Below are 13181 nucleotides of genomic sequence, written 5' to 3'. Positions count from 1 at the left end.
CACACTCATCCTGCTCAGCCCGCCGCAGGTCCTGCAACTCCAGCACAGAAACACAGCCAAGCTCCCGCCCTGTGCTGCGGCACTGCTCTGACATTTAATGTGGAATTTACACCGACGCGGCATCACATCATGCGGGTTTGTTCATGGGTCTGTGTGGGGCTGGCTGGCGTCCTCCGACCAGCCCCGTGTGGGAATGTGCCAGAAGCAGCCGGATACACGTCTACAGGAAAAATGTACAGCACCCGTTTCTGTAGAAGAATATATTATTTAGAAGACAATTGAAAAATAAAAATTCTGTACAACGTCACGAATTCCCTCCTTTGCATTAGTGACCAAAGTGGTTGTAGAAAACGTGGTCCGGTAGTGTTGGCTGCTTGGTGGCCAGAGGAACGTCCCTCGGCCGCCGAGGAGGTCTGCCGGAGCCAGTACCCAGGGGAGGGCTCCCCGAGGCCGTTCCCTGCACAGAAGGTCTCGGTCTCCGTCGGCTCTTCTCGGCCCTGTGACGGCTCTGCTAGTTTCTTCCGTAGTCTGCTGTGAGTAGAGAGAGCTGGTCTGTCATCTGGGGACTGAACACCATAGGCGGGTCACAGCCATCTCTGCACCACACAGACTGGCCCCATGCGGGCAAAGTGAGCTGCTTCGGAGCCACTCAGGACATGCATGACCCGACTTCGAGTGAAATGATACTGCAGGGCACCAGTGGCTCACGCCTATAATCCCAGCTGTTCAGGAGGCTGAGAGCTGAGGATTCATGCGCAAAGCCAGCTGGGGCAGGAAAGTCTGTGGGACGTCAGACATGGCTCGTGGCAGAGACCATCCCTGAGAGGAGGAGCTAAGGGATGCTCAGGCGATCTGAGAGCCTCAGGCTGGCAGGCGCGTGGCGCGGTCATGCGTGCACTGGCCACGGGTGCTGCCAGGAGGGCTCAGGGCCGAACTCGAGCAGCGGCACATGCTGAGCCACTGCCTTTGAAAAGCAGAGTACCTCAGTTGCATGTTACAAAGGACTTTCTCTTCTAAGTAGTGCATATTCTGATTTTAAGGGTTTCTGCTAGCTACGCCTCTTCTTCAGAGCTGAATCCTTATTACATGTAAGGAATTAAAGTTACACATACTTAAGCCGGGCGCTGGTGGCTCACGCCTGTAATCCTAGCTACTCAGGAGGCTGAGATCTGAGGATCGCGGTTCAAAGCCAGCCCGGGCAGGAGAGACCGTGAGACTCCTATCTCCAATAAACCACCAGAAAACCGGAAGTGGCGCTGTAGCTCAAGTGGTAGAGCGCTCGCCTTGAGCTGAAGAGCTGAGGGACAGCGCCCAGGCCCAGAGTTCAAGCCCCACGACCGACAAAAAAAAAAAAAGTTACACATACTTTAATTTTTATGCCAAACTGGGGCTTGGACTCTGCCTCACATTCTATTGCCTTTTTTTGTTCAAGGCTAGTTCTCTACCACTCCGAGTCATAATTCCTCTTCTGGCTTTTTGCCAGTTCATCGGAGGTTAAGAGTCTCAACAGACTTTTCTGCCTGGATTGCTTTGAACCTGTGATCCTCAGATCTTCGTCCCTTGAGCAGCTAGGATTACAAGCATGAGCTACCTGGCCCTTTCTAAAGTTCCACTTATTTTTTGCCGGTCAAGGGGCCTGAACTCTGGGCCTGGGCGCTGTCCCTCAGCTCTTCAGCTCAAGGCTAGCGCTCTACCACTTGAGCCACAGCACCACTTCCAGCTTTTTCTGCTTATGTAGTGCCGAGGAATCAAACCCAGGACTTCACACATGCGAGGCAAGCATCTACCACTGAGCCACCTTCCCAGCCCCTCCACTTATTTTAAAACACTGTGCAGACTGAGGTTTGAGTGTGGGTCAGGTCTGTCCACCTTGAGGCCGGAGTCGCTTCTGTAAGATGGAGCCCTGGGACTCCCGTGTCTTCTTACTCCGTTGTTCCCCACGCCCGCCACCTGTTAGTCTGAATTACCTGATGCTTGGGGACATCAGTTTGGAAGAGCGTGGCCGTCACCGTGTTTCACCTCTCTGCTCTTCTCTCTGGATTTTTCAGCATTCTCCAAGGCCAAGTTCTCCGTTTTTTTCTGTAACTGGACAGAGCAGAGGCCTGAGTCAGCGGCCGGGAGGAGTGGCTGCCCCCCAGGGGGGCTCAGGCGCAGCCAGCGGGGCTCAGCCCTGCACCTCTGTTCAAAGCTGCTTCTCTTAGGGCCAGCATGGCAGCATGGGAGGGCATCCGGGGCCAGGCCTCAGAACCGCCCGGACTTCGGGATCTCGCCGATGTTGCCTTTGAACCCTCGCGCCCTCTGGAGGCAAGCCCTCGCGGCGTGTGTGGCCCGGCCTGCGCCCCGGCCGCCTCACCTCCGTCACCTTGTCGTCCAGCTGCTTCAGCTCCTCGTAGTGATCCCTGGACTCCCAGAGCGGCTGCAGCATGAGCTCCTTGACCACGGGGAAGAGCTGGGGACGGACGGCCTGAGCGTCAGCACCCGCTCACTGCTCTTAAGACACTGGACAAGGGGCTGGGAACGTGGCTCAGGGGTAGAGTGCTTGCCTAGCTAGCATGCATGAAGCCCTCAGCACCACATATGCAGAAAAAGCTGGAAGTGGTGCTGTGGCTCAAGTGGTAGAGTGCTAGCTTTGAGCAGAGAGAGGCTCAGGGACAGTGCTCAGGCCCAGAGTTCAAGCCCCAGGGCTGGAAAAAGAAAGGGCAAGAGACCACTGGGCTCTCTGGGCCCCAGACCCCAAGTTTACACTCACCCCAACTCTAAAGAGACGGGTGCAAAGGCACTAGGTCAAACCCACCCACATTTCCAGGCTGCTGGCCCCCTGTGGGTGTTCACAGGAACTCACCAGGCCCTCTCCCCTCCCCTGTCCTCCACCCTGGGGATGAGGGCCAGCATGGGCAATTTCAAGGCAGAGGGGTGAGGAGTCTCTTGGCTGGTAGCCTGGGAGTGGAAGGCCTGGGCGGGGAAGGCTCTGCAGGAGGCGGGCGGGTGAGTGTTTAGCATGTGGGAGATTGGTGTGGGCTCTGGGGCCCAGAGGCAAGCAGCAGGGCAGGAAGTGATGTGGGTGGGCGGGGCTGCAGAGGAGGCCGGGAGACTGAGGCTGGGGCCGTCATTCCTCAGTGGAGAATCTCCACCAGCTGCTGCTTTGGGGATGGGGTCAGGAGGGACAGGGGAGCCACCAGAGCTGGTGCTGCCCATTGGGTCTCGGGCTGGGAGTGGTGCCGGCTGCTACATGGGTGTCCGCCCATGGCGCAGGGCTGCGTGTGGCGCTGAGGCAGCAGGAGGGGCAACATCACCATGGCAGCAGAGGATGCAGCTTCAGGGCTCCTGTGCCTTCTGTGCGCACGTGCCCAGGGCATGGATGCGTGTGTGCATGACACAGGTGTGTAAAACACACAGCTGAAGCGTGTGTATTTGTGGGATGGGCGCTGTTCGCTCACCTTGGCCACTGTTTCAAACATGGGGATGAGGACAAACTTGATGAACCCGATCTGAGCCGTAGCTTTGGTCACTTTGTCTCGGTCCATGAACGGGGCCACAGGGAGGCCTTCTGACTTCTCGCGGTCACTCTGGGGAACGCAGTGGACAGCAATGTAAAGACAGAAACGCCCTTGGCATCTGGGGAGACCGGGCGCCGCTGTGGTAAAAGGCAGGCTACATTAACCCAATAGCCGCCGACCGCTGAGCACAAAGTGCCCACGTGTGCCTCCGTGGGGCCACGAGCAGGGACCTACTGCCCCCACTCTTCCTGGGCTCCCGCGTGCCCGCCGCTCTGTCGCCAGGACTGGTGGCTGTCACCCTCTGCTATGCCCTGGCTCGTGTCCACCAGCAGGAAATGAGCCCGCTGCGCGTGTGGGCAGAGTCCACAGGCCTGCCCGGCCTGCAAGCTCTGCCCTGGGCGGGGCCGGTAGGAACCCTCCGAGCTGCGTGACTTGGAGTGTCTTACCTGCATAAAATACTCTTCTAATAAGCAGTCAACCCACGGCTCTGCAACCTCCATGGGGCGGACCTCGTTAGAGATGTCACAGCATTTTATTAAGATCATCTTCAGCTGAAAGAGAGGTCCGGGCATTCAGGCAGGGGCGGGGCAGGGGTGGGCAGGATGCTGGCCAGGGGACTGAGCTTTGCTGCCTCCCTCCTTCCCTCGCTCTGCTTGGACCTTTCTTGAGTCTCACCTGGGGAGGGAGACCTTCGTACCCCCAAAGCGTCACATACACAGATGTTTTGAAAACCAACTACAAACGGTCCAGTTCACAAGTAACCTCTTGCTTGTTGGAAATTTGGGGAAAATAGAGAAGGCATTGTCCAGAGGTGTGGGTTTTACAAGGGCACCAAGAGCCGCCAAGCTGATGATGCAGGGACCCTGGCAGTGAGCTGTGTATTCCCAGCCGTTCAGAACGCATGGCCAGAACTGTGTATTCCCGGGCATTCAGAACGCATGGCCAGAGCTGTGTATTCCCAGCCGTTCAGAACGCATGGCCAGAACTGTGTATTCCCGGGCATTCAGAACGCATGGCCAGAGCTGTGTATTCCCAGCCGTTCAGAACGCATGGCCAGAACTGTGTATTCCCGGGCATTCAGAACGCATGGCCAGAGCTGTGTATTCCCAGCCGTTCAGAACGCATGGCCAGAACTGTGTATTCCCGGGCATTCAGAACACATGGCCAGAACTGTGTATTCCCGGGCATTCAGAACGCATGGCTAGAGCTGTGTATTCAGAACACATGGCCAGATCTGTATTCCCAGCCTTTCAGAACGCATGGCCAGAACTGTATATTCCCAGCCGTTCAGAACACATGGCCAGAACTGTGTATTGCCGGGCATTCAGAATGCATGGCCAGAACTGTGTATTCCCAGCCGTTCAGAACGCATGGCCAGAACTGTGTATTCCCAGCCGTTCAGAACGCATGGCCAGAACTGTGTATTCCCGGGCATTCAGAACGCATGGCTAGAACTGTGTATTCCCGGGCATTCAGAACGCATGGCTAGAGCTGTGTATTCCCGGGCATTCAGAACGCATGGCCAGAACTGTGTATTCCCAGCCGTTCAGAACGCATGGCCAGAACTGTGTATTCCCAGCCGTTCAGAACGCATGGCCAGAACTGTGTATTCCCAGCCGTTCAGAACGCATGGCCAGAACTGTGTATTCCCGGGCATTCAGAACGCATGGCCAGAACTGTGTATTCCTGGGCATTCAGAACGCATGGCTAGAAGGATCCCAGTGAAAGGCTGGCAATGGACAAAAAGTGAAGGGCCCTGTTTGAAAAAAACCTCCAATAATAAGAAAACAAAACACTAAGGCAGAAAGGGATGGGAGTATGGCTCAAGCAGTAGAGTACCTACTTGCCAAATAAGCTCAGGAACCTGAGTTCAAACCCCAGTATTAAAAAAAAAAAAACAATATACAGGGGCTGGGAAGGTGGCTCAGTGGTAGAGCACTTGCCTCTCATGCATGAAGCCCTGGATTTATTCCTCAGCACCACATAAACAGAAAAAGCCAGAAGTGGTGCTGTGGCTCAAGTGGTAGAGCGCTAGCCTTGAGCTGAAGAGCTGAGGGACAGCGCCCAGGCCCAGAGTTTAAGCCCCATGACTGACAACAACAAAAGTAATATACAGATAAGCAAGGAAAAAGGAAATTTCAACCTAGAAGCACAGAACACAAGGGACAGCTCAGGCCCGCCCTGCCCACACAGGGCGGCCGTCAGGTGAAACGCCAATTCTCTGCTGACAGACGTTCCCTGCACTCGGTTCCCAGCGTCCATCTCAGCCAAGGACGCCCGGCCAGCGCCTCCAGCTCCTGCCCTGGGCCCCTCCCTCCAGCCTTCTTGGCCACCGTGCCCACAGGCTGTCCTGTGCCCAGAGCCTCTTAGGGCGCTATCCCCAGATGGGTGTTGCTTGATGAACGTTGGGCAGGCCTGGGGCACCATGGGCACCCAAGGAATTCTGACGAAGGGCCTCCCATGATCCAGTGGGAAACCACCTTTGACTGGCCTGGGTGCCAGTGTCCCACATACTGGCCTTGCACCAGGCACCAAGGACCATCACCAGCAACGGCCACCTTCCTGGATGAAGGTGGTGATGGCCGCCCAGGACCTGTGGGGTCAGGCGGGGAAGCCTGGGCCCAGAGAGCCCCGGTTTTGTCGGCTCCTCGGGGCAGGTGGGAGGGTCGGGGCATGGAGTGGCCGCACTGAGTGCACTGTGTGCGTGGAGCCTGCGTGGATCTGTGTGTTCACCCTGCGGGCCCGGAGGCCCCTGTCCACCCACCTGCAGCCAATCCCGCACAGTGATCCGATCTTTCCTCCTGGAGGGCCCAGGTCCAGGCCAGAGACCATCACAAGCTTGGCCTGGCAGGCCTCCCAGGGGAGCTGCCCCATGCCAGAGGCCATGCCATCCGGGCACTAGTCTGTGGGCCACGACTCAGGCTGGGTGTGCTGCTCCCAGCTGGCCTCCGAGGGCTGTGGCTCCAGACTCTCCTCCTCCCGAGTCACATGGTCACCGGAGGCGGCAGCCTCCCCTGGGGCCTCACGATGGGACAGACCCAGTTAAGCTGCCTTCACCCCGCTCGGGCATGCCGCCATCTCGTGGAGGGGAAGGGAAGTGGGCGGGCCTCTGTCCCCTGCACGCTGTCTGTGGCGGGCACATGAAGACCGGTGCTGCTTTTGGTCTGGCTCACTGTCCTGATTGTCCCCCTTCACACCTGGCAGCAACCTGCCTCCCGCCCAGCGCCGCGACCCTTCGGCTGCCTGGGCGGAGGGGCGCAGCCTGCCTTCTTCCCGCCATCTCTGACTCGTCTCCGTGCCCTTCCTTACGGGATGAAGTGGCCTCTCTCACATCCCGTGGGTTTGCAGGAGCAGAGGCCTCACCGAGACCATGTGGCCACAGTGGTCCCCTGCCCCTTCGTGTTGCTTCCTGTGGTTTCAGTTACCCGTTGTCAATGGTGGCCCGGAAATAGTCAGTGGAAAATTACAGGAAAAGAAAAGAATGAAGCCACCCAACCTGTACAGTTTAAACTTCATGCTGTGAGTAGTGGACCTAGGAAATCTGTTCTCTTCCAGCCACGCCCCCTCATCTACATCCGCACGCAGGATTGGCTGCTCGCCCATTAATTACGTAGCGGTTCTCTTGGTTCTCAGAGGGACTGTGGGTGTCACAGTCGCCTGGAGCCACCCTGGTTTTACTTAATGACTCCAGAGCATAAGAGCCACAATGCCGGTGACTTTCCTGCCTCACACTCTCCTAACAGCTGACCTCCATCGTCGCTATCATCATCATCATCATCATCAGTCTGTCTCTGGGTTTGAACTCAGAGCCTTTCTCTCCACTTGAGCCTCATCCCCAGCCCTCTATAAGCATCCTTGTTAGGCTCTTCTGGCATTTAACTTATAAACCAGACTTTCTCATGGGAATGTGTGCATGACAATGCTGGCCTTTGTGCTGTCCAGAGCTTCACATATTCACTGAGGTCTTGGGACAATTGTATCACTTGTTTTTTTTTTTTTTTGTGTGTGTGTGTGTGGGGGGGGGGGGTCTGGTCGTTTGGCCTGAACTCAGGGCCTGGGCGCTGTCACTCAGCTCTTCAGCTCAAGGCTAACACTCTACCACTTGAGCCACAGCGCCACTTCTGGCTTTTTTCTTTTTGCTTATGTGGTGCTGAGGAATCAAACCCAGGGTCTCATGCATGCAAGGCAAGCGCTCTACCACTGAGCCACCTTCCCAGCCCCAATTGCATCACTTCTAATTTAGGGAAAGGGCAGGCTCCTGAGCCCCTGACTTCATGGGAGACACATCTTCCCCCAGTGCCTGTGGTGACCCTGGGTTAGCTCCTATCTGAGTTCACTGTCATTCAGCCCCACAGCAGTGATCCATGAAGGCTCAGTGTACCCAGATGAGCAACAGCAAGTTCAGCTCCTCTGAGCAGGGCACCTACCACTCAGCAGGTAGGACAGTGATGATATTGGGTTTAAAGAGACAATTTAAAAACAGTGAGTCAGGCACCGGTGGCTCATGCCTGTCATCCTAGCTACTCAGGAGGCTGAGATCTGAGGATCACGGTTCAAAGCCAGCCTGGCCAGAAAAGGACGTGAGACTCTTATCTCCAATAAACCACTCAGAAAACCAAAAGTGGAACTGTGGCTCAAGTGGTAGAGCGCTCACCTTGAACTGAAGAGCTGAGGGACAGCACCCAGGCCCAGAGTTCAAGCCTCATGACCACCACCACCAACAACAAAATAAAAAATAAAATAAAAGAGTGAGAAGCTGGGCACTGTGGCTCATGCCTATAATCCTAGCTCCTCAAGAGGCTGAGATCTGTGGATTACAGTTCAAAGCCAGCCTAAGCAGGAAAGTATGTGAGTCTCATCTCCAATTAACCACAAAAAAGCCGGAAGTGGAGCTGTGGCTCAAGTGGTAGAGTGCAGATTGGCTTGAGCATAAAAAGCTTAGTGGCAGTGTCGAGGCCCTCAGCTCAAGCCCCAGGACCAGCACACGCACACACAGAGTGTACGCATCCCAAACGCAGACAGACACAGCACCTGCCTTCTCTCTGAATGCCAGGAAGGGGATGATTGGCTTTTTTTTTTTTTTTTGGTCGGTTGTGGGGCCTGAACTCTGGGCCTGGGCGCTGTCCCTCAGCTCTTCAGCTCAAGGCTAGCGCTCTACCACTTGAGCCACAGTGCCACGTCTGGTTTTCTAGTGGTTTATTGGAGATAAGAGTCTCATGGACTTTCCTGCCAAGGGCTGGCTTTGAACCGTGATCCTCAGATCTCAGCCTCCTGAGTAGCTAGGATGACAGGTGTGAGCCACTGGCGCTCGGCTTGGCATTTTTATTTTTTTGAGGCAGAGTCTCACTATGTAGCCCAGGCTTGGCTTGAACACATGACTTCCTGCCTCAGTTTCCACAGTGCTAGGATGGCAGCTATATACCCCCACACCTGGCACCTTTGCTCTTTTGAGGGCAAGCACTGGGCCGATCACATGGGCAGGTCCTGCAGCGGGCTCTCCGGGAGGCTGGCTCTGCAGATCGTGACCTGGAGGTGGTCCCTCATCCCAAGGCTGGGCCTGACACTGGCTTGCAGGGTTCACACCTGAGCTGGGCGGGGAACTTGAGCGCACCCCATGAGGGACACAGAGCGAGGCTGCTCACCAGGGTCATGTGTTCCTCGTTGGTATAGTCAAAGTTCTCCATTTTTTCTTTGAAGGAATCCATGATTTCCGCATGGCGTGCCATGTCGGTAGCCAGAATCAACGCGATCATTCCCTGCATAGAGAGAGCGGCGCATGAGTGTGCGAGCGAGCGGGAACATGGCCTCAGCCTTCTTCCCACAGGCTGGTAGTGTCCTTAGCACAAGCTTTGGCTTGTGTGACCATTCTTCACCCATGTGCGGTGACCTCACCGCCTCCAAGGGCCCGTGGGACGAATGATGCGGACATCCCAGGCTCCCACAGGAGCTGGCTGGTGAAGTGTTGTGAACAGTAACACCTGTGCACCCAAAGCCATCCGCCTGCCCGCCCAGCCAGCCAGCCAGCCAGCCAGCCAGCCGCCCTCCACGCACCTGCCGGATCTGCCTGAAGCCTTCGGGCGGGACACTGGAGAAGATGTTGCACTCGGGCTGCGCCAGGATCTGGAAGGCCACGGCACAGTGGTGATTCTCCAGGGGCGAGATGTCGTTGTAGCGCACAGCCAGCTCTGTGCGAGCGTTGATCTGGTACCTGGCGTGGAGGAGGGCAGGGTCAGAGCTGAGCTCCCTGCCACGCATCCGCACTCCACACGGGGCATCCGCACTCCACACGGGGCGCCCGCACACCCAGGTGTGTGAGGGCTGCTGCAGGGGTTGCGGGAAGGCGTCTCGGGGCTGGTCTGTCACCGCCCACGGTCTGCCTCCCAGGACCCCACCTCTGCTGCCGCTCCTGACCGGGCACGCCACCCTGATCTTTAGCTCACCCTGATGGGTCCCACCTGTAACTTCTGCCCTCTCCCTGGGGGTGCCCTGAAGGCACCCTAGCTCCCCCTGATACTGCCAAGTGTGCGTTTTGGGGACAAAAACCAGCCTATATTTTAATTGTTTATCTTGAGAGAAAGTCCAAGCTGTCTCAAACTCATGATCTTCCTGCCTGCTGCGGGCCTGGCTGAGGCTGTACTATGGAGTCCATGCTGGGGTGAGGCCTCTTTGCTGTCCTGAGCTGTGAAGCGTGTGGAGGGCCCGGGGGTGTCCAGGACGGCCTCCCGCACGGCGGCCTGAGGTACTCTGGACACTGTTCTGAGGAAGGGGGCGCGGCTCTGGTGCGCGAGTCACCGCATGAGCATACACACTCATTAGAGAGGGTGACGTGTCACTGACTGCGAACCAGTGACCTGTGGTTGGAGGGTTGGTTCTGTGGCGCGGCGCTCTGCCCGGCAGGCTGGGAGCCCTTCTGGGGTTCAGTGGGCCCTCGAGCTCTGCGTGTTCCATTGGAACAGGCCAGGGAGACAGCACCAGGAGTCACGGAAGACCACCGTCCCCCCGGGAGACAGGACAGGTGTTGCCATTGGAACCTGAAGCCAGTATGCCCAGGATGGTGGCTGCCCGCAGGGTTTGATGGCTCTGAAAGCCAGAGCCGTGCTCTGGGCTGGGGACCTCTGGTGACAGTGCCAGCCCGGGCCTGCCAGAGGGCGGGGCTGCAGGTCTGGCAGCAGCGGGAGCGGAGCGTCGTGCACGTACGTGTTGTTGTATCCCGGGTGGTCCAGATCGTGGCAGATGGCTGCGGTCATCAGGACCAGGATGTCCATTTGGGAGAGTTTCTCCTACATTGGGGGGGGGGGCAGCACTTGGGTTTCTGCTCCTGCTGGGAGGGTGGAAGGGGAGGGCAGGGGGAGGGCAGGCCCTTCCAGCCTGGTGACTGGTGAGTGCTTCCGGCTGCAAGAAGAGGCCCTGGGCGCCCGGGGCAGCGCAGGGCCAGCAGGGTGCACAGATCACTACCGTGGCAGCACGCTGCCCATGCCCATGCTGGTGACGGGTGTGGGAAGGCATCCGGACACCCTGAGCCCGTCGCCCACAGCAGCGGGGCAGGCTCATCCCCTCCCCGGAGGACCAGGCGCCTGGGCGCGTGCGGGACTCACCTGGAGGCCGCAGAGCCAGACCATGCTGTACATCATCTGCGTCACGCAGAAGCAGTGCCGGAAGTTGTGGAAGGGATTGTCCCGGTAGTTGTCGTGCACGCACAGCTGCGGGGCAGGAGAGGTTGGGAGCTGCCCCGCGCCCGGCCCTCCCAGCCCCGCAGGGCCCACAAGAGCGTCAGCATGCCCTGCCAGGCCCCGGTCCCAACCGGAGACCCAGGGCGTGTGTACGTCCGGAGTGGGCGGGCGGCGCCACGCCAAGCCCAGGGCGGCCACTGAGGCGTCCCCAGCCCGTGTGGACTGGGGCCACCGCCTCGGAAAAGGCGCGTGTGAGCACTTCTCAGGACTTGGCTCTCAACAATAATCTACTTTTTTCAAAAATAAGATCTGCTGATAGAGACACACTTACACACAGCCCTAGATGCCCAAACAACCTCCGCGTGTACCACCACCCCTGCCCACTTACACACTCCTGTTTTAGCACCCCTCCTCCCCCCTGCCCCCCCCCCCCCGCTCTGGGTGGGGTGGGGAGACTGAGATGGCCGTGTCCTTCAGAACCTCCCTGCGAGGGGCCCAGTGCCAGCGGGACCTACACAAGGACGTCTGCAGGACCAAGCTGAGCCCCACACGTACCAGCCACCGCCGGAGCGTGACAGGGTTGATGTGGAAGTCCCGGACGAGGCCCAGGTCGTGGTACATGTGCTCCAAGCAGCTCAGCATCTGTGGGCAGGGGGCAGGGGGCAGGGGTGAGCGGAGGGAAGTGAGGCTGGCTGTCCCTCCTGGGAGCTGCCACCAGGGCAACCACGCTGTGGCCAGGCCCTCCCACGGGAGAGCGAGCCCAGACGCTCTGTGCGTGGAGCCTGACCAGGGGACATGGAGAGGGGGCCTGATGTCCTCCCGGGACCACCAGACAGTGGGGGCTGGAGCGGGCAGGCGAGCCGTCAATCGTGCAGGAGAATCCAACCAGAGACAGGGCTCAGTCTGTGGGGAAGCGGAACTCAACTCTGAAACAACCACACTAAGACGACCCCACTGACGTCTACATGTGAAACACAACCCAGGCGTGAGAGGCGTGAGGACGACCGGCCAACGCACGCGCCCATGGCGCCCCGCGCAGGGGCGGGGCACCCTCTGCTGGCCTTAGTCTGCGGTGAGCGGGCCTTGAGTTATGACCTTCCAGGCCCTGTTGGGACAAGAAAGGTTTCCTAGAGTCACTGCAGAGCCTGGGGCGAGCTTCTGCAGGCAGCATGCCCCACGCCACGCCAGGGGCCTTGTCCTCTAGGACATCATGTGAAGACGTCACACTGCCACCGCGGAGGTCTGTGATAGCCAACCGTTGGTCTCTGTGACCAGACTATCAAGAGAACAGCCGAAAGCTGGCTTCCAGGAGGCTCCATCCAGGATGGGCATGTGGCCAAGAAAAGCATCATGGGAGAAGGGCATGATGGCCAGAACTCCTTCACACCCAATATCCAGGAAGCAGAGCTGGAGAGGGGCCAGGACAAGAGACAGCCCCCAAGGGCGCGCCCTGGGACCTGCTCCCTCCAGCTACGCCCCGCTCTCTGTAGGTCCCAGAGCCTCTCCAGCGGTGGTACCAGCTGGGGACTTAGTCTTTTTGCAGGCCATTTCTTACCCAAACAGTAACAGAGCCATGGACTTGGTACACCAGGGATGAGACATAAGGGCTGGAGGCCAGCCAGCACGGCTGTGCTTTCTAGAAGTGTTTCCTGGGTGAGGAGCCCGGGTTGCTATAGATGGCACCACGAGGCCATGGAGACATCCCCGGGGACAGAGCCGACCCTGCCTGAAAGCATCCTGGCCAGGGTCACACCCTGAGCCTCCGTCCCTGCCACCAGAGGGCTGCCCAGGGCAGTGCGCCGGAGCCTGGCTTCATCTGCAAGCCAGAGAGAGACAGAGGGGCAGAGACACACAGAGAGGCCCCAGAAGGATCCATTGGTGACTCCAGCCCCCAGGACTGAGACAGGACAGTCACACTGTGTCAGCCTCCCGGTCTGAGGTACTGCATCACCGAGCGAGCAAAGGCTGGGTGCACCACTGAAGGCCGTCCCCGCGCGCGCACGCGCTGTGCGTA

At 58.3% G+C, this 13181-nt stretch overlaps 1 protein-coding gene across 5 annotated transcripts in view; it reads right to left on the bottom strand.

The window, feature by feature from the left end:
- Positions 1–62: 62 nt before the first annotated feature.
- The window catches only part of Pde9a (phosphodiesterase 9A), a 77639-nt gene continuing 64520 nt past the window's right edge, over positions 63–13181 (bottom strand). For 2 of the 5 annotated variants that reach the window (XM_042687344.1, XM_042687348.1), the window contains 10 exons: positions 11723–11809; positions 11093–11197; positions 10695–10777; positions 9549–9705; positions 9140–9253; positions 3944–4048; positions 3438–3566; positions 2354–2449; positions 1968–2085; positions 63–531 (listed from right to left, as the gene is read on the bottom strand). In XM_042687344.1, the coding sequence (XP_042543278.1) occupies positions 1984–2085; positions 2354–2449; positions 3438–3566; positions 3944–4048; positions 9140–9253; positions 9549–9705; positions 10695–10777; positions 11093–11197; positions 11723–11809 (978 nt within the window). In that variant the 3' untranslated portion in view covers positions 63–531; positions 1968–1983. Of the gene's footprint in view, positions 567–1967; positions 2086–2353; positions 2450–3437; positions 3567–3943; positions 4049–9139; positions 9254–9548; positions 9706–10694; positions 10778–11092; positions 11198–11722; positions 11810–13181 lie in introns of all 5 variants that reach the window. The other 3 variants (XM_042687346.1, XM_042687345.1, XM_042687347.1) reach the window with 3 other exon arrangements.

Source organism: Dipodomys spectabilis, unplaced genomic scaffold (assembly GCF_019054845.1).
Source record: "Dipodomys spectabilis isolate Male_0828 unplaced genomic scaffold, ASM1905484v1 ptg000107l, whole genome shotgun sequence".
NCBI lineage: Eukaryota > Metazoa > Chordata > Mammalia > Rodentia > Heteromyidae > Dipodomys > Dipodomys spectabilis.
Note: the sequence above shows the minus strand (reverse complement) of the source record. Positions and strands in the feature narration are given on the sequence as shown.